General features: G+C 44.8%; 1 protein-coding gene and 1 pseudogene across 1 annotated transcript; both read left to right on the top strand.

The window, feature by feature from the left end:
- Positions 1 to 3,457: 3,457 nt before the first annotated feature.
- On the top strand, positions 3,458 to 8,090 carry LOC144104199 (zonadhesin-like). The gene is made up of 3 exons (XM_077637071.1): positions 3,458 to 3,653; positions 6,127 to 6,442; positions 7,180 to 8,090. The coding sequence occupies exons 1-3, from the start codon at positions 3,590 to 3,592 to the stop codon at positions 7,850 to 7,852; spliced, it is 1,053 nt and encodes a 350-aa protein (XP_077493197.1). The 5' UTR covers positions 3,458 to 3,589; the 3' UTR covers positions 7,853 to 8,090.
- Positions 8,091 to 11,795: 3,705 nt separating this feature from the next.
- On the top strand, positions 11,796 to 18,071 carry LOC144103614 (uncharacterized; annotated as a pseudogene).
- Positions 18,072 to 20,863: the final 2,792 nt, after the last annotated feature.

The raw sequence follows: 20,863 nt of genomic DNA, 5'->3' as shown, positions 1-20,863 counted from the left end.
TCACACGAATGCCCCAGTCTAAATTATAATTCCTTAGTAACAAGAAGGTTGTAAGAACTCATTGTAGTTTGTAGGAAAAATTTGAAAGGGACACTGAGGAGAAAGAAAAATTGGCCTGAATTGATTGTTTTCAGCATTTTAATCCCAAAGAGACCACGTCAACCAAAAACTCAGGTTTTATAAGTGTGAAAAGACCAAAAGACAACAAAGGGCAGGTGTTGCCATCACCCGGTCACTTTCGCAGGTAAAATGCCTGCGTCCACAGTTGTTTTAATACGGATCCCAGACGCTACGTTACAACGCCATTAATTTGAAATCGGCGGCAGACATTCCCTTTTGCTAAGGACGTTAGAAGTTTGAATCGACTGGCGGGAAAATTTATAAATCACATTTCTCGCCGAAAAATGCTTTTTTTGTGCTGGAAAAACCTGAGGACAGCAAGAAAAAGCCAGAAATGAAGTTTTACGGTGAGGAATAATCAGATGACGTCTTCAGTGTTCACTTGAAAGATAAAGCTATGTAGGCAGAGCGAAAAAGTCCATACTGTGCTACGACGCGCAATAAGATGACATGCACAGCCCAGAAACTGACTGGTTTTCTAGGAACTGGCCGCAGTGTATCGGCTCTGCCTGTGTCGAAGACATTTCGGTAGAGGCCTCCTTTTAGTACTGAAAGGAATGTTTTTTGCATTTCAGGTATCTCTTCTTGTGTATCTCAAGACTTCTTAGAATTTGGCTCTAAGCAATAAAACTCCTGCATACATTAAAGCTGGACGCGTATCAGGAATCCGTTTAGATGCTCACTTCAAAATGAACTTGCTCAGGAACTGAAAACAATGCTGGTGAAAGTAAGTGGCCCCACATACTGCAAACAGGAGAGATATGCTGAGTAGTTTGAAACCAATGGTCAAATGGAAGCCTGAAAAGAAATTGGTGTAATTTTCAGGGAAGCTTTCTTCTCATGCTAATGGGTTTCTACATTGATTGCACTATATTGAACGACACACCTTTGTTTTCTGCTATGATACGCAGGATGGTTGATGTAAAATCAAGCACAATTTTGATAGCATGGAAATTTCGGCTCTCTCTAGCAGCCGCCGCTGTGGCTGAGTGGTCATGGCGCTCGGCTGCTGGCCCGAAAGACGCGGGTTCGATAACGGCAGCGGCGGTCGAATTTCGATGGAGGTGAAATTCTAGAGGTCCGTGTACTGTGCGATGTCAGTGCACGTTAAAGAACCCCAGGTGGCCGAAATTTCCTGAGCCCTTCACTACGGCGTCCCTCATAGCGAGAGTCGCTTTGGGACGTTAAACCCCCATAAACCAAACCAAATATCGGCTCTGTTAATAAAAAGAACTAACGTTATATTTATGAACCGAAAATAAGCGTTATTCTTCCCGTTATAATAAGGTAACGACCGTAGCGACTTGTGTCTTTATGATTTTCTGTTTCTCTACGTGGTTTTATGGGTAGATACCGAATTTTATCAGCCGTGTTTTGCTGGCACACTGCGATAGCGAATGTTAAATTTTAAACTATTCATTGCAGGAACCTTTAAAAAATGTTGCATCTGAATTCTATTCTTGGGAACGTTTCATGCTTTGCTACAAAGTGTGCGAAATCAAAATAGCTGTACGGAAGTTTATAACGTAGATGGCGGTAACGTACATCAACAGCGCTAACATCGAGGCGGACGAAATGAATGAATGAATGAATGAATGAATGAATGAATGAATGAATGAATGAATGAATGAATGAATGAATGAATGAATGAATGAATGAATGAATGCAAAACTTCTACCGCTGAATAGGCCTTTGTGAGTTTGGTAGGTGCAGCCCCTATTCCAGGGTGCCTGCGGATGCTGCGGTGATACAGGGCGGGTCGATCAGTCTGTACTAATCTTCCCGGTGATCGCTAGAAAGCTCGAACTCCCACTGCTCCGCTGCGGCGCTTTGTACGTGTAAGACTGCCCTTATGCGTTGGCAGCGCCATTATATGTGGTAAGTTAAGTTTTGAGTGAAGCGTGCAGTAGCTTTGGTGGGCTTTGATGGGAGTTGCTTTGAAGGGATTGCACCGTTAGTGTGTACGACCGTAGTGCATTCCCGTTTGCTGTCCGTCGCTTGGTTAATGCTGCCATAAGCTATGGCGTCGGCTGCTTAGTTTCTACTGAGGCCGGCGTGTTCAGGAGCCCATGTGAGGGTGTGGTGCTCCTCCGTAATTTAATAACAGACTTTACCAACTAACACCGGTTTATACTGAGGCAAATCGAGGTAAAAGAAAGACATGGGGCAGAGGTAACCTTCACCTAGCTTTTTTTGCGTACACGCCAACAAATATAAGGAAAATAAAGGCTTCCTCAGGTAAAAATGCGGCAAGCAAAGCCCTTTCACACTTTCACACGAACCATTCTCAATACGTATGTGCTTACCTGAATAGCACCACTAATGAACCGCTCACATATTTACTTCCCCTCTATTTCATGGTGTGCTTCCGAACACCTCTGTATTCGGATACAACTCAAGAATGCAGATGCTTTTCCCAGTCTACGGACCTCCTTCCAGCCAATGTTATCGGCCGATTCTCATGAGCATGTTAGCGTGGCAATGCAGGGACCGGCGCCAAATTAGAGGGAGCGGTATATCCCCGACCACAGAGGGAAGGGACTATACCCTTTTATGAACCTCTCCATGCTTTTTCACATTAGCAGGCTCATGAGAATCGGCCGACGCCATTGGCTGGAAGAGGTCCTTTGATGGGGAAAAGCGGCTGCGTTCATGAGTTGTATCCGACTATAGCGCTTTTGCGTCATAGCGTCCGCCCAGGATCTTTATCTCGTGTAATTGTCGCTGCACGTTTTACAGTTGATGCAATGCTCAACTGAAATGATGTGATAAAAGTCTGACATAGATGCTGCGAGAACTATTGGCGCTAGAAGATCAGTTTCAAGCACTTCCTGCAGGATCTGCCGATTTGCTGCTGCGAAGCGTTCCTGGGATGCAAAGTGCGCACCTTTTGCGTGCCGCTCAAGACTTGCAGATGCGTTTCAGCCTCTTGAGGTCGACAACTTGTGCGACCCCTTGTTGAAGAGCTATCCATTCTCTTGAAGTTCTAGCCCAGACGAACGAGCGCGTGGCCTTGTCCAATGACAAAGAATAGCGGCACTTGAAGGATTCCTAGCTACGAAGGACGTTTTGTGGCTAAAACCGTTTCGAAGGCCATTATCCACGCACAAAATTAGGCAAAGAAACTGCACGGAGACAAGCTTGGTAAAGTGACCCATTCGGACTGCTATTGTTCAAATAGCATTATTTCATGCCGGTAAGGCTGCTTAGCGATCCGATTCACTGCACTTGGATACGGATGGAAACATTTTCTATAGACGTCTGCCGGTTCCTACATCATTCAGAACCATTGTCTGCATGAGTTACATACAATCAGCCTTAGAGAAAACCAGTTGTCAGCCTGTACAGGCCGGGAGAGCTCGGATGCTGTAGGCAGACCGCCTATTTCCGGAACGAGCACTTATAATTCAGGCATAAGAGTAGTTCGAAAAGTGTGCACGCTTACAGGAGGCAGCCGACAGTTTTCCCAATGCCTAAGATTGCATTGCTGCTTCTTTTTATCGGCGGAGTCGCCGTAAATGGACAGGCTACAGGTGAGTACTGAGCGCAGTGTTTTCTTGCGCTTGTGCCGGTGGTCTTAGGGAGCAATGATGTTTAAAAGAAAGGTGCTCAGGATGTGTAGCATGTACTTTCATGTTACATTTTTATTAAGGGAATTCACACATTGAAAGGTTTGGAGTACAAGTGGTCACTTTAATGCAGTATTGAAATTACCGCATCTTTATAACCATGCGCAGAGAGGTACGAAAACTTACAGAACTCAATCATAGTGAAGAAAGTAAGAAGAAATAGCCCTGCAGTCAACTTTTTCACAAACATAATTAACAAAATGATGTTTCATCACGAACTAACAGCTAAGAGGCTATTGTATTCTAACCCAGGGTGACATGTCAGCCTTTCCATATAGGAATTCGTTTTTTCCTTACTGTCGGCCCAAGAGAGAGAGATAAGTATGATGATTATACGTCTAAGAGGTCGGTTAGAAAGAGGAATATCTGGCCTACTACTCTGCTGAAATTTTTTGGGCTAAAGCGCCACAGAAAAAACGAATAATTTTTAGGAAAAATGTTCATTCGTTTCGAAATTGTTCCGAAACCTCGATTTTAAATTTATTACGTGCCGGCTAGCTTTGCAGAATTAGTAACTTAAAAACAAAACATTTATCACTTTTGCCTGCTCCATAGCAGAGTACAGAAGCTAATGTCGGAAGTGCATAGCAGCCAGATCTCAAGCTACCTTTTTGTTCAGATGATTCACCCTGTATTATTTCGCCTTGAAACTAGTTTGTAGATGTTTGCCTTCTCAGGAGTAGAGATCGAAAACAGTAAACTAATATTACATATGATTTACGTTACGCCATCTTTTCATTTGTGTATATCGCCCAAATTATGGCACCGGAAATGTCCTCTTAGTTAACTGCAAAATTCTTGTGTTAAAACACCAGAATTGATCCTCACACGAAGGTGCCATTATCTAACCCTGAACAGCAATCGCTGAGATCCAGCCTCACGGGATAAGGTTTTGTAATTGCGACGACCATAGCAGTACTTTCAGGCTTCCATACATATTGGTACTGTTCCATCTCTGTGTTGTGTCTTCGATTCATTTCTGTCGGTAAAACGTTTAGCACGTTTCACCATGATGATTATCAATACTCGCAGTAAAACGGCCGATAATAAATTGAAATATCGTTCGACAAAGGCAAACCATGGAGGTTGTGCGTATAGCACTTTTTCGAAAGAGAATCGAATGCGCATATTCGAGCTTCGCCACCGAATCGAATACGAACACCGTAGTTAAAAACCGAATCGAATACCAATCGAATATTCGCACGCAAAAAAAAAACATTCATGCGGAAGGGCAAAATGCCAGTGTAGGCGTTGTATCCCATGAAGTTAAAGTTGCACATGTCGAAAGAGGCAGCGCTAATTTGCTCGAAGGGCAATAAACACGAAGGTAATATGTTACCTCCGTGCTAATCATGTCTTTTTAATAGAAAGATTATCTTTTGCTACTGACAACGACGGCCAAACTAGCGCCACATGTCAATTAATAACAGGCACAATCGTGAGTACGAGTCATGGCCTCCCGATGTCGAACACGAAGACAGTGTATGCTAATCCTCGCTGAACCACGCGCATCCCCCTGTCTTGCAGGCCGCAAGTTTGAACATCATAATTGGTGCCACAGGATTGGACTGCGTCGCGACACTGAACGCGCAGACCAGCGCGGCAGCACGGTGTTCAGATTTGGAATGAGCCCTATTTTTGAAACAGCCGTCGAATAAAATAACGACGAGCCCGATTAGAACTATGTGCCCATTATTTGACAACTTTTCAGGAACTTATGATCCTATTAGATAGGTCTCGATTAATATTGAACGTATACTATTTGTGTTTCTAAGCGAATATGATAAGAGAATATTCAATTCGCTACTCAGAAATTTCCAATATTCGCGCACCCTTAGGAACCATCATGCGTTGTTTACTGAGGGCCCTTAGACACATCCTTAAGAAGAGAAATAATCAACTGCTGCTGTCGTGTTTACCGGGTTTTATTTATTCTTGCTCACGTAGGTGCACGTTTAGCAACTGCACGATCCCTTTCGGGATCATTAAGAAATATCTAGGAAGTCATTTCACTGCTCTGCCTTGTTATTATGTCCTACTGAAAAACAAACGAGACAAAACAGATGAGCAAACAAAGGTAGTACATTTCCTGCTTATTCTCACCCCATTAATGACATTGCTGGTCCTCCCTTCGAAGACTCGTAAGCGCACTTCGAAACTGACAACTATGTGCTATTAGAAAACCTCAGTTGCCTAAAATCTGAAAATATCCGCTGTGTCATCTGTGTCGACGTGGTTAACAAGACCCTGCTAATAGGATGAACACTATCCAATTTGACTACATGCAAACCTCTGTTTTCTTTGTGATACTTTGCTTATGTCAATGGGCACTCGAGTCTAGTGTGGGTAAAGTGATCTACCTCGCATTTGCTTTCAGAGATGCGGCGCAGGTGTGGCGTCAATGAAGTCTTCTATCCGGGTGGTAGACCGCGACCAGACCAATTCTGCAAGCCTCGGCTGACCCATCGGGCGCTGCTGTTCAAACTCCGCTGGTGTTTGTGCAAGCCAGGTTACGTGCGGAACGCTTGGGAGCAGTGTATAAAGCAGCATGAATGCAGCCAATGCCGCCGCGACGCCAACACCGACTTCAACCCTTGCTCATCGGCGTGCCCAGAAATTTGCGGCAAGCCACGACCGCTTGTCTGCACACTGCAGTGCGTCATAGGCTGCGCCTGTCCACCGGGCTTCGTGCGGTAAGTTCCCTCGCATGCTTCATTATTGCACCACCAGAACCAGTTTTCTTAAGGCGCCGTCATCAAGTTGGCGCTGTTTCCATGGAAATTAAACGTGTGCGATGTCAGTGCACTTTAAAGATACCCAGGTGGTAGATATTTTTCCGGAGACCTCCACTACGGCACATCTCATGTTTACTTCTCTTGCTTGGGCCTGTTTATTTATACTTTCTGCGAAAATTAGTCTGAAGTTTTTCTAGCGTTCTGACCGCTTTGATTTGCGCTAGACTGAAAAAAAAACTACAAACAACTTTTCTTGGCAATACATCCAACTGTAGAGAGCCGAAACACACCGTCCCTTCCTACGCGGGAGTAGTGAATCATTGGTTACATGTAAAAGTTTTCTCTATAAGTATATTTTGGTGGCGGTACTCAATACGGAAGTCATAATTCAAGCGTCACTGCTGATTTAAAACGTCACAGACACATGCAAAAAAACAACATAAAATAGAGCGATGCAGCTGCTCAGCAACTCTTGCGGAGGAGTGAAAATTATAGACTCTTCACCGTGAAATCTTCTATTCATTACCAGGAAAGCCTGTCACCGAGTATAAAATTGGCGCATGGTAGCCTTACTTTTACGCCACTATGCAAAACATCCCTGTTTTCTGTACCTCCTTTTTCTGCCCTACAAAAAAGTTCAACATTTATATACTTAGGCTGTCAACAAACACACCTTTCCTCTTCAATTCTTGCAGAGCTTTCCCAAAGGGCCCTTGCATCAGCCAGCGTATGTGCCAGGGCCGCTGCCCTGGTAGACACCAATTCTTCACGGCCTGCAAGTCTGCGTGCCCCGCGACCTGCAAGAATCCTTACCCGCGATGCCCCAGAATATGCGCAGGCAATGGTTGCGTTTGCCAGCCAGGTTACGTCATGCTGAAGAAGGAACCGCTTACATGCGTCCGCCTCGACCAATGCCCGGGCTTCCAAAAGAGGTGTCCTGGACCGAATCAGGTGTACACCACTTGTCGACCGCGCTGTCCCGCTACTTGCAGTGCCAGTGGGAACAGCGTTTGCACCGCCGACTGTGCAGGTCGAGGGTGCGTCTGCAGACCAGGCTACGTACAGCTAAATGCCATGCCGCTGATATGCGTGCGTCCATCGCAGTGCCCACCTAAGCCTAAGCCAAAGTGCCCGGGTCCCAACCAAGTCTTCTCCACATGCGTATCCCGGTGCCATCGAACTTGCAGGAACCCAACGGAACGCTTTTGCCCTGCTGTCTGCGCTGGACAGGGCTGCGTCTGCAAGCCTGGATATATAATGAAGGACACTTTACCCCTGACATGTGTCCGTCCGGAACAATGTCCTCCGAAACTAGCGGGGGCTGCGCCTCTACCTGTTCGACTTCCGATCACTTCAATTTCTAAATAGAATGTGAAGCTCTAACTGCGAGGAGAGGTCGCGCAACTTGAAAACCATGCACAAGATAATAAATATTAGCATGTTGATCTTAGCAAGCTAGAGGTTTTCCAGGAGCAGCTCGGCCAGTTGTGGGTTTCACGCACGTTAACTTTCTTACGTAGGGATAACGCTGCAGAGCCCTATGTACATGACGACCTTCTCATCAGAGAATAAAGTCACCAATAAAGCCATGTGAAGATTGCCTTCATTTTCTTCCTCGAGTGGCTTTTTCAAGTACTTACGTTCTTCTCTGCTCTTGAGGTGGGTTACACTTTCAACTATACTCTTTGCGACAACAATATGACGTTCATAATGTACTGCGATGGGAACCGTATGAAGTGATAATGAAAAATATAGACAATGTTCTTGCCTACGCTTCCTTGAATGTAGTGTCGCTGAAAAGGCTGTAAATTTTGAAGCTTGAAGCGAAGCGTCTGCGATACCCCCGAAGCTCCAAATTTATTGACATTTAGGAAGACTACCATCCTCTCACTGCATGACCTTTATAAGTTCACACGCACTTTCAAGTATTATACCATGCGACTCAAAGGCAGACCCTGCTGCCTGAATACTATTGGTAAAGACTGCGTGGCACAGGCTTACACCGACTGCGTAACAGAGCCTTAGGTAGGCAAACGTTTCAAAGTGAGCTAGTTCAGATCTTCACTAATACAAACAACGCCGAAATTCGTTGTTGAAAACCTGTGACTGATATTTCTGTAGGGTTGTTGAGCTCAATATGTAACTGCGAAACTTTAACTTCATCAGTGTCAATAGCTAAAAGCTGCCTGAAGTCATTTCATCTTACTTTTGTAAGATGTCCGGTTCTCTTAATGAGGCTAAGGCATCGAGAAAGAAGGGCTATTAGTAATGACATGGATGCTTCCTGAGGAATAAATAAAGCTTTGCAGCACTTAGTATTCCGCACAAAGCGCTGACTTGCATAAGCAACAACTCCTCAGACACTTCCGAGCCAAACGCGTCCCGCGCATGCCACGTCCGTGCGCATGCGCGAACCGGTCTGTGACTGCGCCAGACGAGATACGTGAGCAGAAGCAAGCGCTGCGCCCCGATCTATACCTGCCAGCTTCCAGGTACCTGTTTTTTTTTTGTTTTGATGGAAATACGTGCCGCACTAGAAATTGGACGAGAGAAACGAGGTATACAGGACCGTGTTTGTCTCGTCCAATTCCAACTACAGCGTGCTATTTTCATGAAGAAAAATGGGCACCAAATAGCTCCCATTTATGTCTTGCTTCCAGGTACCTTCCAGCACTTGGCAGGCACCTGGTAGCACCTACCACGCGTCGTCTTTAGCACGCCGGTATAATCAAACGAAAGTCGTTTGGGCTTCGCGAATTCCCTACGAGTCTTGGAGCTAATTGGTTGTTCTTAGGACGCTTGCGGTAGATGTACCACTAGCCAAAAAGCCGTTACTCGCCATGCTGAACCTCTGAGTATTTCTTTTTATTTATTTTCGACCTGCATCGCCGATAGGCATTACAGCAGGGGTCACTTTCACATCCACAAAAACAAGAAATCGTGCACTTTACGCTGAAGAAAACTCCTCATTTTTACAACATTAACAACATGTGGCGGAAAAGCATTCCATTCATGGACTGATCTCGCACAGGACGTATAACGGAGAATGTCACGTTGAAAAGGAAGTTCATAAAGTTTCAAATTGTGGTTCATTCTGCTTGAAAAATAATGGCTGCTTTAGGTAATTTTTGTTGTCTATACCAGTTTTTAAATTAAAAATATTGTGCAAAAATTTCAACCTCAGATTTCTTCTGCGATTTGTAAGGTCTTGCCATTGAAGATTGATTTTGCTTTCTGACATTGTAAGCGGCCGGAGGCAATTTCCGAGAACAAAACGTACTCCACTATTCTGTTTTCGGCCGGTATATGAAAGGACCAAACTTGGTTCCATAGTGTCAGTGTCATTTGCAGAATACATTTTTTGCTGTGCTTAGAAAATACAAATAGCCCAGCAAGCCTTTCCCGTTTACGATACAGTGGTCGATCGAAGGTGTTTTGAGCCACGAGACGAATGAATGCTTCATCTAATCGGGCTTTGTAATATGTAATGACCAGTGGAGAGCATAAGAGTGCTTCTCTTCGACCCCTGGAAAAGAATTTTCAGCCACTTCCAAAAACAACCAGAATGAGTGCGCTTGAAATCGGCGCTGCAGCTAGAGTTAAAAGAATAAAGAAGCACATGCTGAATTCACCGACATTGTATGAACCAATAATAATAATATTAATTGGTTTTTGGGGAAAGGAAATGGCGCAGTATCTGTCTCATATATCGTTGGACACCTGAACCACGCCGTATGGGAAGGGATATAAGGAGGGGGTGAAGAAGAAAGAAAGAAAGGAAGAGGTGCCCGTAGTGGAGGGCTCCGGAATAATTTCGACCACCTGGGGATCTCTTACGTGCACTGACATCGCACAGCACACGGGCGCCTTAGCGTTTTTCCTCCATAAAAACGCAGCCGCCGCGGTCGGGTTCGAACCCGGGAACTCCGGATCAGTAGTCGAGCGCCCTAACCACTGAGCCACCGCGGCGGGTTTGTATGAACCATTGTTTTATTATACGTACAGCCGTAAGAAGACTTGTCTAGAGCGTTCGAGCGACGCCTGCAGAACAAAAAAAATGTTAATTGTTACTGCAGGTATTAGATTTCACATGCAGTGCTGTTGCTAAAGCGCAGCCGTATGGACTCACAAACGTAAAGACGTTAGCAATGAGACATTAACGGAGTAGCTGAGTGCATAGTTTATCTTACTTGTCCCAAAGTAAACCGCTGCAGCAATTTAGACAACGCAGCTTACGTCTGTACATTAAGCATGATTCTTTTTAGGAGAGAGGGAATTTTAGTTCTGCTGATGTGAGTTTTATCTTGATGCAATTCAGCGCACCTGGACTTAGGGGCCATTGTTTACGGGCCATTGTTTTCATGCAGAATTTCGCACAAGCGACGGGAGCTGCAACCTCCTCTGAAATCATTTTGGTTTTTCGTACGCAATAAAAGTTTAGTTTATGAGCATTTAAGGCCCCAAAGCGACTCAGAGTATGAGGGACGCCGTAGTGAAGGGCTCCGGAAATTTCGACTACCCGGGGTTCTTTAATGTGCGCTGACTGACATCGCAATAAAATAGTGCAGTTTCCGTTATCATGTTCTTCGCTTGAAGAGTGGAAGGTGTCTTTTTTTTTAGGAGAACTCTCAACAGAAGTTCTGTTAACAATATCCACCAAAAACAAGAAATAGACGATTAAGCGTGGTTAAGCCAGTTGCGAATTAGGTGCGGTATCACTTCAGTTTACATGCTCTCACTGGGCATTCTATAGCTTGCCTTATTAGATCCCTCGGAGTCCTCATAGCACTACTAGCGCAGCGGTGCAGTAGTTGAGCAATTCTGCACTCCTCTGCTTTGGCCGGTGCAGCCACCGGTTGTGCTTGTATGACCCACGTTGCTACTCCCGAGCAACCTCTCGTGACTAATCATTAACTGAACTTCTACTTATCTCTGTAGAGAAGCAACCAAGGTCGCAGGTGGGCCAGTTAGGTCATGCGACCCTGTGACTTCATCACAGCCTGCCCGCTCAGAGAGACCGCACAGACAAAGGCTAAGTGCCTGAGTGGAAGCTCTAGTGCCAGCGCACCAAAAAAAAAAAAACTCACGACTTAAGAAACTGCTGGTCATTGTTTTTTCACGCTTTCGAATGCATTATCTGCAGAGCGTTTCAGAACACAAATGTCAGCTTAAGTTGTCTAAACGAAGATAGATGTCGCTTGGTCAAAACGGGATTTAAAAAAAAGCGGACTTCTAGGACCAATTTTTAGCTGCATAAAACGAAGCACTGCAAGGCTAGGAGTTTCATCATAAGCAGCATTCTGGGTTTAAGATGCACCACTTGGTAATTGGCCTCATTTTGGTGGCAATTTTCGCCCTTGAAGAGCAGCGTACTGGTACGTTACTAAATACTTAGACTCAATACTTATTGTTGAAACAACAAGAAAGGTAAAGTCTTTCTGCTGAATATATTTTCGCGTCACTGCTCATGTACAACCTGCTGTGCAAGTTCTCAGGGCTAGGCGACCGTCAATGCACAAATGAGAGTCGACATAGATGCAGTAGCGTTGATAATTTCTCAAAATATCTAATGCTATCAGAAAACCAGGACGCAAATATTTACAGCAAAAGAATTCTTCCTTTACCTCTTTATGTGTTCTAAACAGATACGGTACTGAGTTTTTGTACTTTATAATCTAGCTCTGGAAAAAATAACCGGTTCTGAATATTTAGCGCTACATTACTCCTGTTCGAAAGGCTGAGGTGGCTCGCGCAGTGCAGCTGAAATAAAGGGTGCTAATGCACTTGCGAGGGCGGGGGTAGAGATTTTTCGAGTGGGGCAAAAAGTGCGCTTACACTTCCACTTATCTCTCTTCCCCACACTTCCCCTCGTTTTCCATCCCCTTTTCCGGGATGACGAGAGCTGAAAACTGATAACATGAGGGTTATTTAATACGTAATAACTTCATTTTTAATCTGCAAAGCAAGAAAACTCTGGGTAAAAGCACGCATTGTTGGAGAACCAGAATTTATTGAGTAGATGAAGCGCACAAAAACACAGCACACAGGAAAGAAAGACACGAGACAGGCGCTTTCTATGCGCTGTGTTTCTTTCCTGTGTGCTGTGTTTTTGTGCGCTTCATCTACTCAAGCTGTGAACCAACTTGCCCAAGAACGTGTTCTACGGAACCAGGATTTAATTTCGATCACCTACGGTTTCATTTTTGTACGCTGCATATCCCGTATAAGGACGTTATTTTCTTCCTAATAGATCGCAGTTTAACCGCCGCAGTAATTGTAGTGTTCAGTCGCTAAATCTGTGCGACTTAAATTTCTTAATTTTGCTCAGTAGTTAAAAAGTACCTAGTGTTGGGCATTATATAGGGAATGGACGTGTCCGTTAAACAGCAATGGACTTGAATAAATTCTGAAAATGGATGGCGTTGATGTGATGCACGGTGTCCTGTGGTAGATCATGGCAGTCCTGGGATGACATCAGCGAAAAAAAAATTGTGAATGAGCGGTAGTTCTGAGTGTGGGGACTTGGGTGGCTCTGTGGTGCCTAATACGGCTGGAGAGGGTGGTGAGCTGATGATACGGTTGATGACCTAAAAATAACAATAAAACATATGAAAGAGCTGCAATCGTGAAATTTTCCGCCATTTTTCGAGATTGCGTACGTTAGATCAGATATATAATTTGTGATATATTCGCTGCTTGATGTTCCACTCGCAGTACAAAACAGCACGGTGTGTGTTATACATAATCCTGATCGTTTGGGTGTATTTTAGCGCAGAGCAGTGAATCGTTTCACACACAGTACCAAACATTCAAATATTGCTTAACAGGCTGCGTGGCAGATAACATCTGCAAAACCAATGTTGTCTAGAGAAAACATTTTTTTTCTTATTGCGCTTTCGGCGTGAGCATCCGTAAGGTATTGGTGCATAAGTAAAAATGTGTCCATTGGTGCAAAACGCTAGAAAACAGGACAAAGCCTATAAGGGCTGTTTATCGGGGGGCTATGCCCAACAATCTTTCACAAAAATTTTGAATATTGGAATAGTGTAAGGTATCGTTATACAAATATTGAATGCAGTGATTCATTCTTCCGATCTGTAGCCAAATCTCTTTTTTAGAGAGTTCCCATCACTTGGATCGAGCAGCTAAGACGGCCATAGAAAAAATACCGGGAGCACTTGACGAGAGCAAAAAAGTTAGTAGTAAAAAAATTCAAGCCTGCCGACCGGAGATCTGCGAATATATTGATTTTAGGAGTGAAGTCTTAACATATATTAAAAGGCACTCAAACTTGTTCCCGTTGAAAAATGTTTTTGTTCAGAACTTTCGGGTACGACGAAGGAGTGAAATGCTAATGAAAGATTGTTTACAAAATGAACTGAATCATTATTTGCATCCGCGCAATCCCATTGTCTTTTAAAACACGAGATCGCATAAGGAACCTGTGTTGCTGTCTTTTAATTGTATTCAACGTCATTGCATCCACTCATTCCATGAGGGCAAGTGGTAAGCTTGTCCTTCATGGTGGTCAGGCAGGAGTCCTTTCGCGGGCAGTTATATTAGTCCAGGGTTGATTCTAACAACGATCGGAGACCTCGCTCTTACTCCAGTGACATAAATCTCTCCGGACGGCCGCAACCAGTGCAGTTATCTTGAACGGGAAGTGTGGAAGCTTCGTTGAGACCGCTTCTGCAAACCGTATGTGACGCCATCATGGGAGCTGCGCAAGGTTCGTTGGTGTCTCTGCAAGCAGGGACACATCCGTAATGCCTGGGAAGATTGCATTGAAATACAGGAATGCACTAGTTGCAGAAACGTTTGTAGCAAGGATTTCAACCTCTGTTCGTCGGCATGTCCGCTTGTTTGCGATAAACGCCTGCCACAAGTCTGCACAGACCAGTGCGTCCTTGGCTACGCCTGCGCTCCCGGCTACGTGCTGTGAGTACTGTTGAATAGCACGCGTTGCTCTTTAGCTCTTTTTAGACCCGTTGACACTAAGGAAGTGTACTGGTGTATAAGCATAACGTTAAGAGACCGGAAGCTGGCAGAGTGTTTGAGGGAGCAAACACGGGTTAATGACATCCTAGTCGAAATCAAGAAGAAATGGGCTTGGGCAGGGCATGCAAGTGTAATGCGAAGTCAAGATAACCGACGGTCCTTAAGGGTAAAAGAATCGATTCCAGGGGAAGGGCAGCATAGCAGGGGCGACAGAAAGTTGGGTGGGCAGATGAGTTTAAGGAGTTTGCGGGAATACGGCTCCCGCGGCTTGCAAAGGACAGGGTAATTGGAGACATATGCGAGATGCCTTTATCCTGCAGGGGGCGTAGTCAGGCTGCTGCTGCTGCTACTGCTGCTGCTGCTGCTGCAATGCAGAGACGAACACATTTAAGCGTGGACGAAATATAAAATTAAAATATACTCTCAAAAGAACTAGGGCAGCGAATGTTCTATGAAGGGCTTAAGAAGGAACTAAAAAGTGAGACAGGGTGTGTCCCACTATCTGGTTGAGCAGGAAATATGGAGTGGAACAGGGCATAACGGTTTGAGCAGAGCATGTGGTGTCATCATCATCATCATCATCCTTGTGATGCCCACACCAGGACAAGGGCCTCTTTATAACTCCTCTTTTTTCCCCTCTCCGGCGCCAGCAGCTGCCACCACATTCCAGCAAGATTCTTATTCTCATGCACCGCTAAGCTTTCCTTCTCTTGAGGTCAAGTCCGCTACCCTTAAGACCATCGGTTATCTTGCCTTCGCATCACATGCCATGTCCAAACCAATTTCATCTCGATTTGGGCTAGGATGTCATTGACTCTTGTTTGTTCCCTTACCCGCTGTGTTCTCTTGCTGTCGCATAAGAAATATAGTGTGGAACAGGCTATCTCCAAAAGCCAGCCAGATCTAGAGCACGGATGGCCACATCTCAGGTTGTTATTAAAATATTTTAGCTTTCTGCGCACTTTTCTTAGCTGAATTTGCGACGAAGAAATCAGAACATCTCTTACAGGCTCAAACAATTTGTTCGCATTTGGGGATGTTTGTGGGTAGGTCCGAAGCACGTGACGAAGACCGAAACGTGGCGCAAGCCGCCGCGGTGGCTGAGTGGTTACGGCGCTCGGATGCTGGCCCGAAAGATGCGGGTTCGATCCCGGCCGCGGCAGTCGAATTTGGATGGAGGCTAAATTCTAGAGGCCCGTGTACACATACAAAAATGTCGTATGGCCGGCTATAGACATTTGGCCCAAATAGCTATAGACCTTTCCTATTTCTATATATAGCTTAGATACAGGCTGATATATTTTTCTATAGAGAGCATAAGACAGTTCTATGGTTCCATAGCTAGAGCTTTAGTGGCATAGATTTTTCTATAGCTGGTAATAAGCACCTCTGTGTGTGCTTATAGACGTTCATAAAAGGCCACAGACGGACATAGCTTTTTCCACAGACGCCCATAGGACGTTTTTATATGGGATATACTGTGCGATGTAAGTGCACGTTAAAGAACCCCAGGTGGCAGAAATTTCCAGAGTCCTTCACTACGGCGTCTCTCATAGCCTGAGTCGCATTGGGACATTAAACCTCCATAAACCAAACCAAACTGAAACGTAGTGCATAGCTTAGCCAGGAACTTCTTTCTGCTGAGCTCATAGAGGACATGCGATAACTTATTGCTGTGCGAGCGCTCAGTAGATAGTGTCACTGCCCGCCGGTCCTTGTATCTTGTTTTGTTCTACAAAGTGAGGATGCGCCTGCCTTTGTTAAAACTCGGCCCATAATTACCTCCCGCTCGAAAGCAGATGATTTTTTTAAAAATAGGGAATAATTTTTTAATAGCTACATTGGACAAAAACGTGTTCTAATGTGTGCCTACAATGAAAAGGAGTCTGGTGCTACTCCCTCTCCTTACGCCGCATTGTGCACTGGATCGAAGAATGGGTGTCCGTCGGCGTCTTTTCCATATGTCGTCGTACGCTTAGCGTGGCTTCCATTCATAATATTAAACGCGTTGATGGGGAGGATGTTCGCCGCCATCGCATTCGATACGAACGCCATTAGGAAACTCCGCCATCTATAGCCACCTTGGGAGGTGGCTCCCGCTTGGAAGGGCACTCGTCATTGTCGTCAGATGCTTCTAAATGCCAATGTGGGGAGCTGCTGATGGTTGGAAATGCAGAAACCCTCTCTATCGTTTTCAAGCATGCCGCATGCGGTGTGCTTGAAAAAGAAAAAAAAAGACCAACTCAGAAACTTTCGTGAGTTTGGCTGCAAATAACAACCGACGCGACCCGTTCACACGCGGAAGGAATTCTTAGGTGTAATAAAGGAGTAACTGCCCATTATCATCTACAAACAAAGCATTACGGCTGCAAAGAAAGATGTACAGCTTTCACATTGACTTCTCAGGATAGAAACAATTCCACATGGTCCGGGTATCGAGCCTGAATCCACCCCCCAGCCGATCCATTCGAACTACCACTAAGCCAACCAGGAACGCAAGCACATGGCATGACAAGAACTAATTGGTCAACAACTCGAAATGGGAATGGAGTTAGTCCACTGTTCTTAGAAGAATCTCTCAAACAGAATAAAATTTAATCGAATTTTACAATTTTATCCACCTTAGGGATTCCCCTGAAAAAACTGAGCTAGCTCCCAGGTGTCTTCCAGATTAGCGAATGAAATAGCATAGGCTTCGTTGTTGGCTGGCTACACGGTCTGCGGTTTACATGTGGTTGGACCTGAAGTTTGGAAGGGGGTCAATTAACGATTGCGGAATTTGAAGCAATTAGACACAGTGTCGCCAGAAGTAATGCATCTGTCTATCTTTCAATGGGCCAAGAACTCTGACTAAGACTAGCCTATGCACTTTTTAGCTCACGTAAACAATGACTGTCTTCTTTTCCATTCAGGGCACTGTGCATGAATCACGCTGTTTCCTAATTTGCTTTATTTTCAGGTGTCCCTCTCTGTCTGTCTCTATTTTTGAGCTTCCTGCAGAAAAATATGCTCCTTGACCTCTTCACAGCGCGGTTTGCGTACCTTACAGATCTCGTATTTACGGTGCATTTGTACATATTTACTTGAATAATAATACCAACATTCCGTGCATAAAAAAGTTGTATGGTACAAAAACCCTATGCAGGCTTTGTCATACAAATGTCATACAATTTGCTTGATATTGTACGACATCAGCATCATTTTGCAAAAATGAATGGCATTTGAATGATATCTGTAGGGCATTTTTATGATAAACGGACTGAGGTTATTGCACCATGCAACTTTTTCCAGTAGGGTGAGGTGACCTTGCTCGGCCCACCAGTGTATTAAACGACGTCTTTGCGCTTCCAGCCACCCATGGCAAAAGAACATCTGCGTCCCTGTCAGCCAGTACGCTCCCCGATGCCCTCGCTACTTTATTTTCCATGTCTGCCCCAACACGTGCGCTCCTAGGTGCTAAGGACCTCGACCGAAGCGTTGCAAAACGCGGTGCCACGAGTACGTCTGCCTGCCCTGGTTCGCCAAGGCTCTCGTCAAGGGAGATGAGAAGTGTGTGCCCTGGAACCAATGTCCGGCACGGGGAGAATAAAAAAGACTATTCCCGTCAACCTGTTAGTTTACCTTCCTCCTGGAGCACCTGGCCGTAGTCGGCTAGGTGCAGCATGACGCAACATGTGCAAAGCGCTTGAGCTATAGTCTCGATTAAAGTTATTGTCCTTCTTTCGTTATTTCTCAAGTCTTCCTTGTGCTGCAAATACAATGAGACCATGAGAGTGAATCATTGCACAACTTTTCTGCTTATTCCAAACAACGAAAAAAATTGTCAGTGGCTTAACTTGGCGAAACGTGGAATTCAGCGAAAAGCAAGGGCGCTTGCTAAGAATATGCCTCTCGCCCATGGCAGCTCCGCCACACGCTCTAGACAGCCACGTGGCTATGACCTGGTATCATATGGTCTTACGACACCCCCGTTGGATGTCATCACGTGGCTTCATATCACCCCATCGGATGTTCTTAAGGTCAAAAGTCGTCTAAAGGCTATAGGTCAAGGTCTGGGGGTCAAGAGTTCGACACTGTAGCTACCACATATGGTCATACACGGCAAGGTGGTTGAGCTGAAAGTCGTTCAAAGTTATTCTCCGGCCTACGCTACGACTGCATCACCTAGTCATGTGAAGCTTTTCCCTTCAAAATGCCGTCTTTTTTTTCTTCGTTCACTAAGCGCACCCGAGGAAACAGTTAGTTCTTTGTCGTGCGAAACACGAAGGTCAAATTGCCGTTTTTAAGCAGCGAAGTGAGTATGATAACCTTCTTCACTGCAGCCCTGATGGCACTTCGTCCCGGAGGTCTATCTAGGTAGTATGATACCATTGGATCAGAGTCTTTCAATCGCAAAATAATCTCTAGATGTGCGCACAAAATTGTATCACATCAGAAAAAGAAAAATAGTACTTCACTATACTGCATATAAACACGCGTTGAGAAGGTGGGGTGTTAAGATTAGCAAGTTTTGTTCTTTAGAGGAAGAGGCGGGGGTAGGCGGCGTCAAGAGGGGCAGCTCTGTTCCCGTGCATTGTTCTGGCTAGAGGAATGCTGATAGTTATGTGCATAAATATTTCATGTTATAAGCAAACTTTTTTAAATGTGTTTGCCTTCAGTCAATGGCCTCTTAAATAAAATACTCAATGTGGCCAGCAACGCATTTGCTCAGCCCATTTAGGGAGAACAGAAAAGACGACGACGTAGGAAGCGAACACAGCTCAGCATCAGATCTGCATGAAGGTAACGGGCAGGTATTCTCACGTAAAGAACTATTGTTCGTACTGAAGTAATATAACGTGTTATTCACGCTGGACTGCCTTGAGTTCTTTCAAATTTGTTTTTTTGTTTGACGTCTTCTGAAAGAAAAAATAGTAAAATCGAGAAAAATAAAATCTGAGCCTGAAGGTCGTCTGGCTGTTAGATTTGACCTCTAACGGGAGGCGCGCCGCATGTGGTTGTTGTTGTTAGCATATCGAAAGATGGCACATACCCACACTGGAAGATCGGCCAAGAATAGGGTGGCTGTTGACCTGTACTCAGGTAATTAAAATGAAAAATACACGGGAAAGCAACCACAGAGATTTCTTCCTCATGAACAGAAAAGGAAAAAAGTTGTGATTTCAAAATTATTAATAATAATAACAATAAAGAGAGGGACTGAAACAAAATGATTAAGCGAAAATGTTATAATTGACAGAAAAGAAAATTTTGTGACACTTATCATGGCAGTCGGTTAGGTTCTAGCAGGAAATTTAGAACAGCTGTACAAACAGATCTGTAGCTGAACCAAAATTCGGTGGCATCAAGTGAAGTGATAGAAAGAGTGGGCGGCTTAAACTAAGCAACGGGCCTCAAGGGCTCCTCCAGCAAGCTTCTTCTCAAAGAGGTTTATTGGCGACAATAGAGCAAAAAATGCTCAATGGATTCAAGCTCACGGCAAAGTGCCCAAAGAGAAGAGAGCGCCAAACTCGACCTACGTAAATAGAAATTTAGAGGAGGTACACGGCACCGCAGCTTCGTCAGAGATACTTAAATCTGCCGAGATCGACAAACTTGCCGGTTCCAAGAATATCTCAGGTGCTGATAATCCGCTGATGTTACAAGTGCTGTGACTTGCGTGCTTAAAAACACACGTCGATGAAACCTAGATGCTGTAATATAGGCTGTAGCCCGGATGATAGCCAACACGGGGCCGCTTAGGGAATCCTTTGCGAGAGTATGAGCAATCTCATTAACTGTCACACTGCTGTGACAAGGAACTCATACTAAATGAACAAGGTTCAAATGCGGGGGAAGCAGGGACAAGAATGTGTTGAAAATGGGGCCGTCAACAATCACGGCGAGGGACGAACACAGAGACAAAGAATCGGTAATTACTGCCCCTGCGGAAATGGAGGGGTCTAGCTTGCGTAGAGCAAGCACTACTGCCAGAAACTCTGCTTGAAAAATAGGGGTGAAATCTGGAAGGCGCAGTGAAAAACAACCAGTCTGAATGCGAACAGTATATTCCCACACCTGCGTTTTCATTGCACTGCGATGCGTCGGTTGCTATTGCAATATTTGAAGGTAGGGTCCTTAGATGATCTTCTAGTGCACCATTTAGATTACAGGAAGGCAACAGCTTTGCATTTTGGGGGTAAATATCGTCGAAAACAATATGGACAACGGGTTCTCTGCATAGGGCAGGAAGGATGTCATAAATTTTCACATTTAAGGCTCAAGCAATCTTTGCACAAACAGCCCCGGTGGGGTATGAAAACGAGGCCACAGGGCACTAAAAAATGGGGTCGGCTGGCAACAGGAAATGCTTTGTGAACGGTGGAAATGAGATTCGTAGAT

The sequence above is a fragment of the Amblyomma americanum genome, chromosome 9 (genome assembly GCF_052857255.1).
Source record: "Amblyomma americanum isolate KBUSLIRL-KWMA chromosome 9, ASM5285725v1, whole genome shotgun sequence".
NCBI classification, from domain to species: Eukaryota; Metazoa; Arthropoda; class Arachnida; order Ixodida; family Ixodidae; genus Amblyomma; species Amblyomma americanum.
Note: the sequence above shows the minus strand (reverse complement) of the source record. Positions and strands in the feature narration are given on the sequence as shown.

Excerpts from the sequence above, each read along its gene's own strand:
- LOC144104199 (XM_077637071.1), top strand. The coding sequence starts at position 3,590 with ATGCCTAAGATTGCATTGCTGCTTCTTTTTATCGGCGGAGTCGCCGTA. Across the intron at positions 3,654-6,126 it reads CGTAAATGGACAGGCTACAG|AGATGCGGCGCAGGTGTGGC; the intron begins GTGAGTACTGAG and ends ATTTGCTTTCAG. Across the intron at positions 6,443-7,179 it reads TGTCCACCGGGCTTCGTGCG|AGCTTTCCCAAAGGGCCCTT; the intron begins GTAAGTTCCCTC and ends CAATTCTTGCAG.